Source organism: Festucalex cinctus, chromosome 3 (genome assembly GCF_051991245.1).
Source record: "Festucalex cinctus isolate MCC-2025b chromosome 3, RoL_Fcin_1.0, whole genome shotgun sequence".
Taxonomy (NCBI): domain Eukaryota; kingdom Metazoa; phylum Chordata; class Actinopteri; order Syngnathiformes; family Syngnathidae; genus Festucalex; species Festucalex cinctus.
In genome coordinates this window covers 4,617,839-4,637,361 of record NC_135413.1, presented here as the reverse complement: position 1 = coordinate 4,637,361, position 19,523 = coordinate 4,617,839, and the positions used below count along the sequence as shown (strand labels likewise).

The window sequence follows — 19,523 nt, the reverse complement described above, 5'->3', positions numbered from 1 at the left end:
CTGGCTGGAGGAAAAGAAAAAAATCCATCCTGAAACCAGAGTCTGACTGGAACAGATTTAAAATTACACAGAGAACCACATTCTGATTGAATAGTGTATAAAGCTGCACTTGACACTATTTAAAAGACTAGATCAGCGAAGCCAAAGGCTCGCTATCCTGGGCTCAAGCAAAATGGACAACTGATATGAATTCCTTTCAATAATATTGTATTGAACCATCAATGTTCGCAGTTGATAGGGACAGAACCCTGCCACTCATAGTGACATCTGGGAATAAGCGATGCAAACCCCCCCTCAACCATCCACCCACCTAAAAAGCGTATATGTGATTGTGTAGAAGCAACAAGGCATTGGCAAAACTGTTAAGACTGAGAGGATCATAAAGCACCAACACTACCAACTACACTAACATCTAGCATGTTTTCATGCTCACAGAAAAGACTGATTTGAAGCAAGAATTTAGTCAATGAAATAAAATAATTGGAATAAAATCAAGCCTAAAAAAAAAAAAAAAAACATCACATAAGCAGCCAGTAAGAGAGATAATAAAAACTAGGGATGCACGATAATATCTGTGGCCGATAATTATTGGCAATTATTGACCAATTTGATGTCATACAGATAAACCAGATAATAAAAAAATGCGCTGATAATAATCAACATACCGCGTTGGTCTGTTGTGGTTGTGGCTCAAGTTGTGCCCAACTCCTCAACCCCTCCCCTCTCCTATGGTAGTGTTACATATTTGTGACATCATAATGCGCACGACCTTGTGTTGATAGAATATGCATCATGGCGACATGGGCAGTCGTTACCTTCGCAGTTTTTTTGTTACATTTTTAAAACCTGACCGTTTTGTTTAGGGGCAAACTCCAAATGTGTTACTGGTTGACTTTGAAGCAGATGGACATGTTGGCCTTATAGTAGGACTCGAAAGTATATTTGTGTTCAAGTTAATTTGCAAACAATTATCGGCTTACGTATCGGTTATTAACATTGGCACTTTCTAAATTATTGGTTTATTGTATCAGTTGAAAATAGCATTATCGTGCATCACTAATAAAAACATGACCCAAAACAGTACAAAAACATCAATCATGCAAATTTGCAAATGCTCAACCACAAATAAGCGGATGTACACAAATGCACCTGACATAATGGATAGTAAGGCTGATTTTGTTGATTGCTTTGTCACTCACACTAGTATGGATGAATGGATAGGAAAGAATAACATTTTTTTTTTTCATGTGGCAAAATAAGCAAGCTCAATGTATTCTTAATTATTTCTAATTATTACCCCCGATAATGTTCAACTATTGGATGGTGAGGCCCATTTAAGGTTTGCATTGGCCAAACTTCACATATGGATATGTTTTCGATATATTGCACAAATTTAATTAACATTCCAACTGTTCTTGATGAACATGTTAACAACTGCTCTGTTTTCATGTTTTCTATACAAATTTTGAAATTCATTACAGTGTTTAACTTTAAGTATTACTTAATCGCACCACGGTTTTTGAAGGGTTAGTGCAACATCAACTTGTAGGGCTATGAGCTTATATTCTTCCATTTGCTCACAATTTCTTTTTTTTCTTTTCTACATTCCTGGGCTTGTGCACTTCTACCTGTATTGTCCTGCCTACGCATCTGAGACGCCAATCGTGTGCAAGCTGGGAATGAGCTTGGAAACCCCAAAGAAGTCCATTTTGATTTCTAAGGCTGCCTGTAAATCGTGGAGCATAGTTTCTACGAAACTTGGAAATGTCATTTCACACTTTAAAGAGACATTTCGATGGGCTGAATATTATATTGGCATTTATATAAGAGTTGTCTGTAAAAATTATGTTGGCTCTAAAATTTGACTCCCTGAAAAACTCGTCGTGATTCAATGCATTTTCTCTCTCTCTCTCTCTCTCTCTCTCTCTCTCTCTCTCTCTCTCTCTCTCTCTCTCTCTCTCTCTCTCTCTCTCTCTCTCTCTCTCTCTGTGTGTGTGTATATAGTTTTTTTGTTTTGTTTGTTTTTTACAACTACATTCAACACATGACAGCCATTGTTTGTAGGAGGGGTGCTGCTTTTTCACTCAAAAGCCTGACTTTGTCATTGCTTTGATATTTTTCCAGGCTGAAATGGACAACAGTAGGAATATGCATCAGAATTTTGGTGATGGTTTTCAGACATTTAGTACTCTTGGCCATTGATACTGTACAATTTAAAAGATCTTACTTTTATAGAAGTTTGCAATAAACTACATGAGTGGATAAAGAAAAAATAAACAATTTGATTTGAGTTTCCCAGTTGTCTGAAATTGCATGTCCACTGCTTTGTATTGTCCATTGCAGTTTGGTGTTCAAGCAACAGAAGCACAAATCTACTCAATAGCACAAAATATTCACAAGGCAATAACTTGTCTTGTATGTTTGATACATTGTGGACTTACTTACACAGTACAGGCTGTTTAGTCTTTATATGGCCTGGCGCACATGATGCAAAATCAACTGAGTTGATATTTCAATCATCTTTCACTCAATCTCCAACTTCTTGCTGTGAGGCAATAATGCTGATCAATTCATTTGTAAAATACTTTTTTTTTTTTTTTTTTTTTTACTGTAAAATGTGTTGTGTCTGCAAGGGGCAAACAGCTGTACATTTAAAGTGCTAAGAATCAAGCGTTCAACCGCATGCACATGCATCTTGATTCACGCGTTGTTGGACATAGACTGTAGTGCACATTAGAATAATTCATCTTGTGCAACTTTTTTTCAAAAATGTTACTTTGTATTTTTACATGTGAAAATAAAGTTGTTTTTTCCATTTGATGTTTTCGGCTTTTTTTTTTGTTTGTTTTTTGTTTTCTTATATCCAAATCTTTATGTGTGTATGTAGTTGTCTTAAATCTAAAATATATCCAACTTTATATGCTTAATAAAATTTGACCTGACTGCTGCTTCTTAACCCTTCATAATAATGGTAGTGGTTAGCTCAATGGTAAAGCACCTGCGCAGTGAGCGGAGTATATTGTCCATTACACAGACAAATCCAGGTCTGAGCGGTGTATTTTTACAGATCATTCTTTTTCTCTCTAATGATTCCTGGCAAAATTTGAGATGTCCTGTTTGCACACACACAAAAAAAGAATAAAACGGCCTTTAAAATGTACAAGTTCTTGATTAAATGTGATAATGTGGATCTCTTCAAAGCATTTAAGTCATTAAGTTATGCTGAGACATGCTGATGTATTTCAAAGACAAATTTAAAAACAAACCAAGAATTAGCAGCAAAAAGTTCATACGTACTGCTATACATATTTTGAGGGAGGGGAGAACAGGGGTTATTCACTTTTTCTCTCCCATGATAATATTTATCTCTCTCATGCCATCCCTTACAATTAATTACAATACAGTATATGCTGAAATTACAATATATACTGATTGCCAGTTGTGTAAATTAGGTTATGACAGACGGCAAATAGCTAATTTCCTTACTGGGGAGTTGGCAACACTTCTTTCATTGACGAGAAGTGATTTGAAGGTGATATTTTACAATTGGCCACCAGATGTCGCTGTGTTACGATGTTTCGAAAAGATCTTTTTTTTTTTTTTTTTTTTTTTTTTTTTTTTTTTTTTCTGGATCAATTGTTCCAAATGATTCGATCGTGTTCATGTTCAATTTCCTTCAACTTCCATAGATCCCAGCCTTTTCTCTCTCTGTCTGTTTCTCTCTCTCTCTCTCTCTCTCTCTCTCTCTCTCTCTCTCTCTCTCTCTCTCTCTCTCTCTCTCTCTCTCTCTCTCTCTCTCTCTCTCTCTCTCTCTCTCTCTCTTTTTCTCCATACTCACTCACTCACTCACTCACTCCGTTCCCCTGTCCGCGGCCTGTTGTGTCCATCCACCTTGAGGTTTTAAACTATCGGGCAAGCCTCCAATTGGTTGAAAGTTAATTGTCCTTGCTCCTGATTTATTCCCTGGAAAACCTGTGAGTGAGGGCCAGAGTTCCCAGGTGCAGACCATTAGTGGTTGATAACCAGTTTCAATTAAGCAGGAAGTCCATGGGAAAACATATCATAACACCTTGTGAGGGGGACTGGGTGTGGCTTCTGGTGTGGATGTCCCCCAAGGATGGCACATTCTCACTTGTGTAGCAACGGCTACGAACACTGTAACATGATATATACCAGTATATGCATACATACATACATACATATATATATATATATATATATATATATATATATATATATATATATATATATATATATATATATATATATATATATATATATATATATATATATATATATATATATACACATTAGAGCTGTCAAACGATTACATTTTTTTATCAGATTAATCACATCTTAGAATTTTGATTAATCATGATTAATCACTGACTTAAAAATGCTCCCCCCCCCCCCCCCCCACATATTTTGCCCGCTAAATTTGAAGCGCACCTGTTATGTGTTAATTTGTTTTTACATTTAATGTTATGAGGATGTCTTCAAAAATTTATATTCACTGCACACGCTCATCCTGCTTTTTCTAATCAATTAATTATTTGCATAATTTAAAATGGGAAAAAATTACCTACGGCATATGTAAACATTTATTAAATGATTTACTTTAATGCATGTAGTTATGTTTAATATATATATATATATATTAGTGCTGTCAACGTGTTAAAGCGTTAACTCATTGATTGATTAAAAATAATTAGCGCATGAATCATAACCTGGAAATAGCCAAATGGATACCGCGAGAATTCATCTTCCGAGAGCAAGGTTACACGAATCATGTATTAATGCAGATTAATCGCACTATTAATTTTAACCACAGATAAGCTTTTAGCTTGACAGCGGATGGTTACGTTAATGGTAGCACATGGTTGTGTTTGAGCAATAAACTATATTCATTAATAACTATATGCATTAATAAAGCATTTTATAAATGTTTGTGTATGACATTCAGAATATTAGTTCATGTCAAACTACTGGGGTCATTTCTTTTTTTTTCCCATTTTAAAATATGCAAGTAATTAACTGATTCGTAAAAGAGGAGGAAGAGTGTGCAGTTGCTCAAAAAATGTTGAAGATCTCCTCATAACATTAAATGTTGACAGAATTGACATAACAGGTGCTCTTCAAATTTGGCGGGCAAAAAATGTTGATTTAAAAAGCCTTTTTAATTAAGTGATTAATCAAAATTCTAACATGTGATTAATCTGATTCAAAAAATGTAGTCGTTTGACAGCTCTAATAACCAGTGTATAAATGTATAGACAAAAGTGAAAAGTAACGTGCAAATGCAAACCAGGATTGCAGTACAATAGTGAAAGCACTCTTAAGAGGTAATATGCACCTTTTGTCATACTCCAAACAATTGTGACCACGTAATGCAGTTTACTAACCTTGTTTTGTCAATATCACTCTGTCGTGGTGGTGCATAAAGACAAATAATTATGGACTTCCTTGTATGGAAAAGCAAAGTCTTAAATAATCCATTAAATGTTTTTCAATGCTCTGTGCTTATTTCAACAAACAAAAAGTTACTTGGCAAAAGATTTTAACCGTGCAGTAGGTCTTTGAGACTCTTTAATGGCTGACCAGCCAACAGAGGCAGTAAATTTCACTAATGACTTTCCAATGGTCTTTAATTCTCCATTTAGGAGGAAAGGAAATGTCAGGGCCGATGGAAAGGTTAATGTGACTTTCACCCACTAATAAACATCAGAGAACAATGAAATTAAAATTTATTTGCTGGTCACACACATGCTGTAAATATATGCCCGTGCATTTACCCATTGATAGCACAGTGACTTCCCAATTAAATATTCAATTTTAAATTAATTCAATGAAGTTAATGAAACCGTTTTGTGGAGCAAGAAAGGGTGATATATACTCAAAGCAAGGGAATCATTTTGATTGGTCTGGAAATTACATTTCTTTCATTTAAATGTTTGAATAGTTAAAAATTGATAAGAAATCTTTGCCTGGAAATAAAATAAATAAATGCCAAAATAAATGCCAAGTGATAAGGTTAAAAAACCCGACATAGCCCTAATTCATAGATGAAGCTTTTTCTGCACAAACCTATAAAAAGAAAGATGTTGAATCAAGATACAAAACTGTTTCAGGTTAAAACGTTCTGAATCAAATCGCAGGCAAATGCTGACTTCAAGAGCAAAAGTCACATATTTGGATGCATGTTCTTTTGCAGTGTGCTCAATCATAATTTCTCAACCAATTCATGTTAAAATGACGACAACAAAAGAAAAAAGCTTGCATACATCCTAATAAAGTTTTCATATAACTTGGGTTTTACAGTAGAGCCACAATTTTTTTTTTGTTTTTTTTGTTTTGTTTTTGGTGTCATGAAATATTGTGATAATTTAATACAAAACTCAAATCAGGTAACGTGCAAGTAGTTTAATAAATCTACCAACAGCCTGTTTACTAGTGTTTCCAACTTAATAACTTTCTTGCTAAATCTGGAGACCTTCCATAGCCTCTTGGAGACTTTTTTTGGTAGACTAAACATTTAAAGTGACAGTGTGTAATAGTTGACCACTAGATGTCACCATATCCTCCTGACTACCAGGAAAAAAAAATATTGTCCAATCAACTCAACTCAACTCAACTCAACTCAACTCAACTCAACTCAACTCAACTCAACTTTATTATATAGCGTTTTCCAACAGCCTGAGCTGTCACAAAGCACTTTACAGAAAGACAAAAATACAAACATAACACAATCATGTTTATTTTGATATTCCCCAATCCTTGTGAAGTAACGCAAAAGAAAAAAAAAAAAGTTTTTATTTTTGAGCTACGATGTGTCCACTACAGAGGACATTTTTTTAAACTTAAATTCTAGGCTCAAATACAGCAAAAATAATTCAAACAATACTTTAATGTGTTCTTAAGAGTCTTAAGCCTGGTTCACACGGCAAGACAATTGGCCCGATTTTAGCCCCGAATTTCCCCTCCCGACAATCGTAAGGACGCGCCGAGACGCAAGCGATAATCACAGATAATCCTGCCGTGTGTGTTGTCACCACACACAGCGCCTCCCGATATCGGCGCTCGGAAGGACCCCCGACTTGAAATCGGGCATATCCAACATGTTGGATTTTTTAGCCCGACTTCGCTCCGCGTAGCTGATTGACGGTGACGTGCAGCCAATCAGAAAGCGAGCCAGAGAGGAAGCCCGGTGGGAATCCAAAATCAAAACAGTCATGACGCAGCAGAAAGTCCGTGCTGGCGCTATTACACTCTTTTTATTTTATATTTTTTGAATTAATTATTATTATTATTATTATTTATACACGCACACACGTTCTCCACAAATAAACGTGGTCTCCAGGTGGGACGAACCCGCGCCGCCAGCAGCGAGCCTAGGGCAAGACGGTGGGGAATCCAAAATCAAAACAGTCATGACGCAGCAGAAAGTCCGTGCTCGCGCTATTACCCTTTTTTTTTATTATATATATATATATATATATATATATATATATATATATATATATATATATATATATATATATATATATATATATATATATTTATTTATTTTTTAATTAATTTATTGTATTTTTTTTTATACACGCATGCACACATTCAAAAAATGAGTTAATTCAATCGCATGCACTGGGTGGGAGATATTCAGGTTTAAAAAGGTCCACTATAGAGGACAAATTTGAATTGCTGGTAGTCAGGAGGTTACCATAGAATGCAGCCGAAGCACACACACTACTGGCTCAGAGACACCACGCTTCACGAGCCTGCCACCAATTCTTATTTAGCATGAGTGAACGGGCATCTCAGCAAGCAATGGCAACTTGGCTGCCAGTGTGAAGCCCGTCGAACAACGCCGAAAGACCGAGCAAGCCCGATTTAGCCAGAGAAGCTAACAAAAGCAGCTAGCGGGAATTTGTCAGAGCCATAGGCTGGAGTGGCTAATAAGAGCGGCTAGCGGGAGAAGCTAGTTTGAAAAAGAAAAAAGCTCTTAAATGTTTGTGAGATAAAAGGAGAAGGTGACAAGTGACAGACTATTGTTTTATTTTTTTGAACACAATGACCAGCTGGGTTTTGCACAACATCGTGTATTGTCCACATATTCAAGCGGCATTCTGTTTCAAATTCTTCTTGACTGTTTTAATGCTTAAGGCAAGGAAAATTTATTTGTATAGCACATTTCATAAACAAGGCTTGTGTAAACAATAAACAATGTGCTTTATACAAGGAAAGACAACACCAATAAGCATCAACAAACACAGTAGTTAACAGCATTCAGAACAAAGAAGAGAAAACAAAAAAGTAGGTTGCAAAATTTACTAAAATAAGGTAACGTGATTTTTGTAAGTAGATGTGGTTGATTTGATTTCAGAGTCATTCAGCTGTTCAGTGTCAATTTCACGGTCAATTGGTGCATTCAAAAATGATGTCCTGACATCCATCTGATGTAAAATCAGGTTATCTTGTACTGCTTCTTGCATAAGCACTCGAAACGTTAGTCATGTTCGCAGTGGGTGAGCATGTCTCATCATAAGCTACACCCATTTTTTGGCTGTATCCCAATGCATCAACCCCCCCCCCCCAAGCGCCCTGCTTTTTCACCCCTGGGTAAGTTGGTAAATCAGCTATTTTCTCTGAGTGATTGCATCACATCTACCCCGTTACCTTGCATTGGATGACGTTATGCTTTCACTGTTATGTTACAACTTATATGACTCATTAACAAATAACTCCTGTCAACATTGGTGAAAATCTGATCATCACTTTCAACACCACATATATATTATATACCCTGGTTTCTTTTTCTGTTCTTCTCTGTCTGTCTGTTCACTCACGTCTGCTGTCATTTTGGGGTCATGACCCTGTGTGACCTTAGAATTCACACAGATCACACATGGACCAACGATCATGCGTAAAGATCTACATCATCCGCAAGTGGAGATCTTGAAACGAATGAGCTGGGAGCTGCTTCGATTGTCCAGAAGTTGGCTGCATTCCCACCCACAATATCATAAGTGCACTCTTCTATCTGAGCAAAAAATGGACAGATGTAGAGTCAGAGAACGCGCAGCTTGCGACTGTGTAAGTAGTTCAATATTTGCATTGCATTTTGTCCATTAACTGCTGTCTCTCGCAAACTTTTGCCATCCAAAAATTATCAGCTTTCGGCATTTTTTGCTTCAATAGTTCGTCATCCTCGTTATCTGCTTCATTTTCAGCAGAATCGTACAAAATCATGTCTTTGGGCCCTTGTAGCCTCAAGTGAACCCAAAATGTAGTCTCCAACAGTTTTCAGCAGCTCCTCATCTCAACTGGCCGCCGATTACTCGCAGTTAAAAGTCTTGGTAAGTATTCTTGTCAAGTATTGGCTTCATTTGGATTCTAGGTCCTTTCTAACCTGTTGTCAGAGTGGGTTACTATGCAGCAATATTATCACATCCGACTATTTTCAGGAGCACACCAATATTAATATAGAGCTATAATGACACTCAACCTGCTTCTCTGATACTGTCGAAGAAGAAAGAACTTTAAAACAAAGTAACAAAGAATGAAAGGAACACTGCTAGGTAACAAACATGCATGCAATGCAGTCGCAACACACTAATACCATTTGAGACTGTGTGTGAGAGAGTGTCTCTTGCTCTCTCCCTCCCTCTCTGTGTATACAAAATGTGACAGCCACAGAAGCACTCACTAATGAACTCGCCACTATTCTGCGTTTTAAATGTTCCCTCCCCCTCTTAGCTATTGCTCACCTCTCTGTACCCCCTCCTCCTTCTTGGCAGCCCCTGTACCCTCCCACTCTACCAACCACCCTCCCCGCCTCCCACCCGCTTTCCGCCAGGCTCTCTTGTCTCTCTCTGCACTTGTCTCTTCAGTCAAGGAGAAACTAATTGGAGGGAAGAATCAGAAGAAGGAGCTGTTGCACAACAAAGCGAATTAAAAGTTTGCTTCTCGCAGAATGCCACAAAAAGGTAGGCCCGCTCATTCTTTTATTTGTTTCTCATTTTCGTCTTCATCTCTTGTCAACATGCACCTGTGAGAGACTGGACTTGAAAGTTGTAATGTTGAACCTTATTGAAATGGATTTTGAAGATAAATAAACAAATAAATAAATGAATAAATAAACAAATAAATAAATAAATAAAATAGTTTTGAACAAATGAAACTGCAAATTTGGAGGAGTCTATCCAAAAACACACTCACTTTCTTGCATTGATTATTATTATTTTTTAAGGGATTTATCTTGACTTATATCTCTACATCTTGTGTCAGTTGAGTGTAATATGTTATCTGTAGAAGAAACCATCAAAACAGTATAATGTGTCTGGTCTAAAACTCAGAACTAACCAAACGTATCTAAAGATAAACCTGATATTACACAGTTATAACAATAACTAACCAAAAGTGACATCTTTTAAGATAAACCTGATTTCATACAATTATAGTAAAACAATTTTACAAAGTAATATATTGATCAACTATTTACCTTTGACTGCTTGTTAGTTCATTTTGGTAGCGTTTTCTCAATTATATGAAAAATTTGACAATTACCGACTTGGCAAGGGAGATTGGTCACAGTTGGGCGTCGTTTGCGACTAAGTTTCTCATGCTTACTTACAACTTAAGATTAATATGCGTTCTAATTTCGTTCTCAAATTCTGTAAGACTATTTGGACTTGACTGATCCAATCAAGTTGTTAATGACACCGCAATTCAATCAATTAAGGCAGGGAAGAATTCTATGCTATACTCAATTATGAAAAGTCCGTTGAAAATAAATTGTATAGAACAGTTCGACTTAACGATTAATTAGGGCGACTTACATTATCCAGTGAACATGCATGCGTGAAAAGTGCGCTTTTTGTGTGTTCAGAGGAAATAAAAGCGCTCCCAAGTGTTTTAATGAAGACGCAACACCTGTATAAACAAGTCTGAATGCGCGCGGGACCACCTGAGCCACATACAGAGACTAAAAACAAACAAACAAAAATAAAGAAAAAGAACAACAAATGCCATAAAATGTTGCTTCTATGTCGCATTATTATTAGCAAAAGGATGCATTCAATAAACTACTTTCTATATCACATCTGTGTCTGCTGCCTTCCTTAAAAAAAACAAAAAAACTTCAGCTACAGGTAATATATATATATGTATTTTTTTAAGTTATTTTAGTTATTTATACTGTAGGCCTATAGCGACACGGCGTTCGTTTTTAGTCTTCAGTCTCCGAAAATGAAAGATATGTTCGGAACCACCCGAGACCTATACCAAAATGCAATGCGTTGTATAGGCTTACATACTCTCACTTTATTAATAAAACAAATGAACAAACGAAAACATGACCATAAACAATGTTTTAAGCACAAGCACTTGTTGCAGCGGCCTGTAAAGAAACAGGCCTACATTTTGTTGTATGAACGTACGGTGGCTATTGACTTTTGTTTTTATTAGTTTTTTGTTTTTAAATCAAAGACGGTGGTGTGCAGCGGTTCAAAATATATTTTACCCAAATAAATGACAATGTAATATTTTATTATTGTACTCACTCGCCACTTTGTTTTGGCAAAATCTCTCGTTTGATATACGGGTGCATGAATGTAATTATTCATTTACTCACAGAGGAAGTTTTTTGGCCGACATTGACCTACTTGCACCATCACCATAACGCCAAATCTCTTTTTACGGTCCTAAATCCATCCTCAGATTATTATTATTATTATTATTATTATTATTATTATTATTATTATTATTATTATTATTAGTTTCAGCAGCTGCAGTCCCTTCTTTCATTTCCACGCTCAAAGCGTTGCTGACTGAAAACGTTTATATTTGTCATCAGTGTGTTGAACAGAAGTCCATTCTGCCAGCTCTCCTGCATGGTCAAACTGGGCTCCCCGCCGCGGTTTTGTGCTGCTGTTTTTTAACGAGCCGCAACTAACGAGGTAAAGACACCGAAATCCCGCGGACACACAAAGGCAGCCGCGGCGGAGCTGCGGCTTCTTTCCGTGGTCTCTTTGTCCCCTTTCACAGCCTGCAAGGTGCTGCTATGGGGAGCCGGGACGATCGTGTGCCCGTAGCCGGGCCGGCCTGTCAGTGTGTGAGCGCTGTATGGAGCTGCATTGTGCATATTGGATAATGACAAGCGCCTCAGGAAAAAAAGAAGCTTTGAAGTTGTTCTTAAACCAAGCAGAGAGGTTTTAGTTGAGGATTTGGATGCATCAGTGAGGTGCCCATCATGTCAGTTTCAATACAGGGTGACGACATCAAATGTGATGGCATGAAGACGTTATTTATGGTTTTCCTTGTGCTGTTTTGGCAACAAATTAGCAATTGAGACACAATGTATATCTGCAAGAAGAGGCTATAGGAACAGATTCATATAGGCTATTTAACTGGCCATATTATTATTATTATTATTATTATTATTATTATTATTATTATGCCCTGCGATTGGTTGGCAACCGGTCCAGGGTGTCCCCCGCCTACTGCCCAGAGCCAGCTGAGATAGGCGCCAGCAGCCCCCGCGACCCTTGTGAGGAATAAGCGGTCAAGAAAATGGATGGATTATTATTATTATTATTATTCCATCCATTTTCTTGACCGCCTACTCCTCACAAGGGCCGCGGGGGTCTCAGCCGGCTGGGCAGCAGGCGGGGGACACCCCGGACTGGTTGCCAGCCTATCGCAGTATTATTATTGTTATTATTATTATTATTATTATTATTATTATTATTATTATTATTATTATTACATATAAGAAACACTCCGGATGCGTTTGTTTTAAATAAACATCCAACCAATTGCAGCTTATTTGTAAACGTTCCGCTAGCAATTAGAGGACGTATGTGGAGTTGCTTTGATCTCATGGAAACAAAATAAAATGAAATAAAAATATAACAAAGTAAAAAAGGATCAACATAAATGACAACACTTTTTTTTTTTTTTTTTTTACAAATATATCTTAGTTGGATTCTTGTCGATTATAGGTAAAATGTTTGCTTTGCTCTAGACTTTGGAAACACTGCGTGGATGCGTGCGTGTGTGTGTGGGTATGTGTGTGTGTGTGTTTGTAACTACATTTGTTGGCGTATTTACATTATAGAGTATATTTATTAATTATGCCATAGAAACATATTGGTCCTGAAAGAAAACCTGCATAAATTCAGAAAAAAAACATAAATAATTGAGAATTAATTCTCAGAATATATATATATATATAATACAGTAAATTTTGTAGTGTAAATATGACTCTATTTAGAGGTGGACCAAATAGACTCAGTTTTAGAGTAGAGTAAGATTTACACTAGGAAGAGAGTAAATTAAAAAACTGAAGGAAAAAAAAAATCACTCAAGGGTTGAGCGACAAACTCACGACCTTCAGTTTGGCAGACTGCCAGACTACCCCACATGAGCTATGCCCCTCTTACTGTTTGCTTTTCCCCAAAAGACCAAAGACAGGAGCGACATACTCGCTGACAGAATGCAGAAGCTGTGCGGCTCAGGGAGTTGATCAGCTGCCTCCCAAGCTGAAGGTTGTGAGTTTGTTCCTACCTTGAGTCACTTTCATTTTTCAATTCTTTATTTGACTCTCCATCCATCCATCCATCCATTTTCTGAACCACTTGCTCCTCACAAGGGTCACGTGGGTGCTGGCGCCTATCTCAGCTGGCTCTGGGCAGTAGGCAGGGTACACCCTGTACTGGTTGCCAGCCAATCGCACAGAGACGAACAACCACTCACACCACAAGCACAATATAGGGACAATTCGGAGCGCCCAATTAACCTGCCATCCATGTCTTTGGAATGTGGGAGGAGACCGGAGTACCCGGAGAAGACCCATGCAGGCACGGAGAGAACATGCAAACTCCACCCAGGAAGGCCAGAGCCTGGACTCGAACCCGAGTCCTCAGAACCGGAGGCAGATGTGCTAACCACTTATCCATTGTGCCACCTATTTTACTCTCTTCCAAGTGTAAATATTACTCTAAAACTGAGTCTATTTGGTCCCACTCTATAGAGTCAAATTTACTCTACAGAATTTACAGTGTAGAACATGAATACAATTGAATACTTTCAGTCTTTCATTCTTATGTAATATTTGTAGTATTATTGTTGAACCTTTCTATTACAACTGATTTTCCAACCGTTTTTTGTGAAGTCCCATATTAGACAAAAAATCTCAAGGCACACCACGAAAACAACATTTCACACAAACTGGATACACAGATTAATTATGCACCTGTCTACCATCTATATGAAGAGCATTTCATTGTTCTACCTGACACTATATGTCACTCGCATAGACACTTATACATTATTTTAAGTAAATGAATAATTTTCTTAGCAATTAAGTTAAATTGGAATTTTTCTCACGGCACTAATAATTCACAGCTCACTGGAATCACTTTTCTAATGAATGTTTTTTATGCTATAATGTACTTGATTTATTTAGTTATTAAAATGTTTAGTATTTCATGTATTTCTGGACAATGACAGCACATCAACAAACAATTTGTAAGTGTCAAATCAAAATATGTCAATTACCTCTTTCAAGTGATTGTTTTTCATTCCTCCACCATCTCTTTCAATGATTTGATCAACAGTGAGCAGAATTTGATGCTCCAACAGTTTTCACATTTGACATCCTTTATCACGGCGATAAGCTGTATATGACAACATAATAAAAGATGTTATTTATTTGGACAGATTACAGAAGTCAAACGAGCTGGGAGACGGGAGTCGCCTCCATGATGCAAAACAGTGAGTTTCTTCGCTTGATTTTGAACCTGTTGTTAAACAATTCTCATTTGAAACCTCATGTTGACTCTTAAATGATGAATTCAGCTTTATAACATGATTTGTCAGATTTTTCAGGAGTAAATGTATTTTCATTTGCACGTCTTTTTTTAAATTTTTTTTATCATTATTATTATTGCTGTATAGTGGGACAAAAAAAAGTACCGTACTTGGTCATTTTCCCATAGACTTCCAATTTAATGTTGGCCAGTTGTGAGAAGAGCTCTTCAGATTTATCCACAGGGAATAATTACCAAACATGTTTTAAGGAGAATGAATATATTGCCGTTCAACTTCATTGAGTTGATTCAAAGTGAAACCTGCTGCGGTCCCAGGGGCAGGGGCCCATTTGGTCTGTGTGCAGCGTGCTTTGCATGCACGTGGGTGTATGAGTACCCACACACACGCCTATGTTTTTGAATGGGTGGGTATCTTTGGTGGGGTGGGGGCTGGGAGGCAGATTTGCAAAGGCAACGCAGCCAAATTGACGCCATATGTCTGTCTATTAATTGTATGTCAGCAAGCGAAAAGGGTGGCTCCTCTGGGAAATGATACTGTGATTAAGATTTGTGCTGCAAGATGATCACACTTAGAAGACAATGTAAACATGGTGTGTGAAGCGGCAAGATAGACTGAGAGAAATGACACGCCTCACACAAGTCAAGCAAATTTTCAGTCACACTTGAGAGAGACGCAAAAGCACCGAAAAATATGAAGCAACAATAAAATAATATTTATTTATTTATTTGTATTATTATTATTTTTAACACCAACACATTTGTGATCAGAACTTAACACAAATTAATTTATTGAGAGAAAAAAAATCACATCAATGAATGATTTATATAAACTGTTTTTTCAGATAGGAATGATTCCACAACTTACATATTACGTGAATTTTCAAGGTTTTATGAATTTTTTGTGAAAAGACATCTGCTCGTGTATATAGTGTATACAGTTTGTGTGTGTTTTGGCTGATGATGTATAATATGTTAATGCCCCATGAAGAGCTCTGTAAATCTGCAATATGCTTTCGCCCCCTAAGCCATTAACAGACAATAGACAATTGATTAATTGTACAGTAAATCCCGATTTAACCTGCCCCGTGTCACAACGCAATGTTGTCGAGTGGCAGACAGAGCATTAAGCTTCATCCAAACAATTTGACTTCCCCTTCCTGTCTTGGAGCACAATTCAACTCAATAATGGATGCTGTATTCACTGAGGGGACCAAAAACAAGAGGAACAAAGGCCAGAGGAACACGATTACTGGACATACAGTCACTTAAAAAAAAAAGTATTGAAAAGATACATTTGAACAGCACAAAATAAGGTGAGAATAGTGCAAGGCACAATTCAAAGCTGTCACCATTTCGGAAACGGCAGCAAAAATGCTGTTTGTTGAAAAATGTATTTTGTTTGTGTTGTGGTAGTGAAACATCATTCATAACAAAACATAGGGTACAAAGGTCAGCTGATGGCCCACTGAAAAGAACAATTATGTAATAATATTAAAAGAACAGTGTACTTGATAAATAATAATTAAATCTAGATGTATAAAAAATATATATATAAAAAATTTTGGAGTCATAATTTTACAAGCAAAGCCATTATTTATTTATTTATTTTTAAATAAAGTGATAATTATATGGGGCGGCACGGTAGGTGACTGGTTAGCACGCCCGCCTCCCAGTTCTGAGGACTCGGGTTCGAGTCCAGGCTCCGGCCTTCCTGGGTGGAGTTTGCATGTTCTCCCCATGCCTGCGTGGGTCTTCTCCGGGTACTCGGGTCTCCTCTCACATTCCAAAGACACGCATGGCAGGTTAATTGGGCGCTCCGAATGTGCTTGTGAGTGTGGATGGTTGTTCGTCTCTGTGTGCCCTGCGATTGGCTGGCAACCAGTCCGGGGTGTACGCCGCCTACTGCCCAGAGCCAGCTGAGATAAGCGCCAGGTACCCCCGCGACCCTTGTGAGGAATAAGTGGTCCAGAAAATGGATGGATAATTATATGGCAGGTCTCCATAAAGAGCAACAATTCAATATTTACAATTACACATTTTTGTAATATTGTAACTTAATTCTTGAAATGTTAGGACTTGTTTTTGCTAGTATAATAAGTACTGTACATACAATAATTATAATACAGTACTGGATCCGAGAGTAAATGAAATTACAAATTCAATAGTATGCAAAACCAAATTTACGAATTATACATGCATGAATTTAGTTTTTTGTTTCAATAAGACTAACTGGGAGTCACACCCTGCTGCTCATTAAATGTTTCAAAATATTAATTGTTGATCAACAACTAATACAAAAATCCATTCCTGTTACCGAAACATTGCCAGGAGGAGTGAGTATCTAACTCTCACTTGCTCTCTCACTCTATCCTTTTCTCTCACACATATGTGCAATTGTATTAATCACATTTTGGGCCCATATATCTTTTCCACCGTCACACGTGCGGACCCTGGAGTGTGGTGATTGAAAACCAGGTCCCCATCAGTGAAACAAAATATGCCTATGCAGTGTCAGAATCACTACAGCTGTCCGGTCCTTCCACCTGTGGCGCATTACTGTACCAGTCTTAATTAGGACACCTGAGCAGCCATCCGCCTGAGCTAAACTGCTTGACTGGTCATTTACCAAAAAAATGGCCTTTCAAAAGCACTTTTCATTAGATGTATTCCATTTTTGGGCAGTGAAAGTTAAAGTACAGTATCTCACAAAAGTGAGTCCAATCCCTCACATTTGTGCAAATATTGAAGTATGTTTTTATGGGACAACAGTGAAGAAATGACTCTACTGACACAATGAAAAGTAGTAAGTGTACAGCTTATATAAAAGTACAAATTTACTGTTCACTCAAGACAGTTAAGGCAGTGCCGGATAATAATGGTGGCCAAACAAACTATTGACATTTTGGGTATTTTCACCATTAATTAAGGGGGGTACTCACTTTTGTTGCCAGGCATTAATGGCAGTGTTTTGAGTGATTTTGATTGAAGAATGAATTTATTTATTATTTTTATTTATTTATTCATTTTTTCCTTTCGGACACATTACAGTTTACATCAATCACATCACATCATTTGCAACATTGACATCCGAAAGAAGGGCTGACGGGTAGAAGCCGAAGCTTATTCGAGACCCGTCCCCATCGACCCATTACTATAACGCATCAATCATATACAATATTTAGAATAGTCATTAATTTTTATCGTTATCCATCCCATACTATCCCAGACACTGCTCGCTCAGTTCATCTTGAATGTCCGTGTGTAGATTGTGGCTAGTCCCAGTCATTTAGAACTGGTGAGTCGGTCCCCAGACGCCACCAGCAAGCCCACCCCGCCAGGCGAGCAGCCAAGGCAAGCGCAATTCTTCTCTTTCACCAGTAGGGTCTTCGCTGACCTCGGATCAGCTTTCACACATGTTGTGCTTTCCAGAAGAGTAGATCGGCTTGCATTCGGCCCATTGCTTTCAAGCAATTTCAGCACTCGATTCTGGTCAGGTAGCACCACTGGTTGCTAGCATGTTGTGGATCTGATGACTCCTGTGCGCTGCCCAGTCTAGCTCACCCAGCAGAGCGGCCCACGCCAGCTGCATTCCAGGAACCAGACCACCAACCCCCATTTTGCGTATTGACAGCAGATTCATTGGAGCCACAATACAGCCTTATCATGTAGCCTTGACTGTTAGAACAAATGTCCAAACGGAATTCGAGCCAGACAATATTTAGATTCAAACGGGAACAGCAATACATGTTATCAATGCAGGTGTATAAACAAGAGTTAGCCTTGGCAAAGTCAGCAAATAATCATATACAACTCCAGCTTTGGGTAATTAGTGATGTTGTTGTTGTTGTTGTTGTGATATTGTGAATTACTGTTGTCTCTCAAGCGCTGCCAATTCCTCAGCTCCTTTCACGATTCATGTTTTTAGTTGACCAGAGTTATCTTTAGTTTGAATAAAAATTCGGCAGTCTTTTGTCCACGTGCTTTCGATAAGTCCATTCTTTCTCATTAGTCGAGCCTTTTTGGCGATGTCAGCATTTCGTTTGGTGAGGTTTTCGTTGATGTAGACATGTTTCCCACGAAGCTTGTGACGGTCTCTCAGAAGAGCAATCTTTTTCTTTCTGTCAACAAACCTGATCAGAACTGCCGGTGGTCGTGTCCCTCCAGTTGGAAGCGAAAAGCACATCTGAATATGCGCAGGATCAACAGTTAATCCCAAATCTCTGAGTTGAAGTGTCACTTGCTGTTCCACAGTCTCGTTCCCTGAATGTTGGTCAGAATCTTCCGTGCTCGTGCTAGCCGCAGCTCTCAAAGGGCCACGGCGCGGCTTGATCTTGATACCGGTGACTATCACATCGTTGATACGAAGATTTTGTTCCAAATCATCCACTTTTTGTTCCAAGGCAACAATGTGTCGATCTTTTTCCTGTGTCTCTTTCTTCAATTGCTGTATTTCCTGAAGAAGTGGCTCAATGCTCTTCTTCATTTCAAGTAATTCGGCAACCATTCCACTGAGTTTTTTAAGAGAAGATTTTATCTCCTCAATCTCGTCAGCTCTTTTTCCGCCAGGCATTCTGCAACAATGTAGTTAAAAATCCCAATGCAAAAATCAACAAGTAGTTAGATTCACGAGCGAGTGCAGGAGCAAGTACAGATGCGTCCTTCCTCAACAGATGCGTCCTTGATTGTGACAGATGC

The 19,523-nt window shown here is 37.9% G+C and overlaps 2 protein-coding genes across 4 annotated transcripts in view; both read left to right on the top strand.

The window, feature by feature from the left end:
• enc2 (ectodermal-neural cortex 2) overlaps nt 1-2,817 on the top strand; it is a 31,237-nt gene extending 28,420 nt beyond the window's left edge. For all 3 annotated transcript variants that reach the window (XM_077515498.1, XM_077515499.1, XM_077515497.1), the window contains one exon: nt 1-2,817. This exon is cut by the window's left edge and continues 11 nt beyond it. The gene's annotated coding sequence lies outside the window, so the exon portion shown is untranslated.
• Nucleotides 2,818-9,844: 7,027 nt separating this feature from the next.
• Nucleotides 9,845-19,523, top strand: part of pax6a (paired box 6a) — a 30,479-nt gene continuing 20,800 nt past the window's right edge. Inside the window, exons 1-2 of the mRNA XM_077517986.1 lie at nt 9,845-9,983; nt 14,719-14,772. Coding sequence (XP_077374112.1) covers nt 9,971-9,983; nt 14,719-14,772 — 67 coding nt within the window. The 5' untranslated portion in view covers nt 9,845-9,970. The remainder of the gene's footprint in view (nt 9,984-14,718; nt 14,773-19,523) is intronic.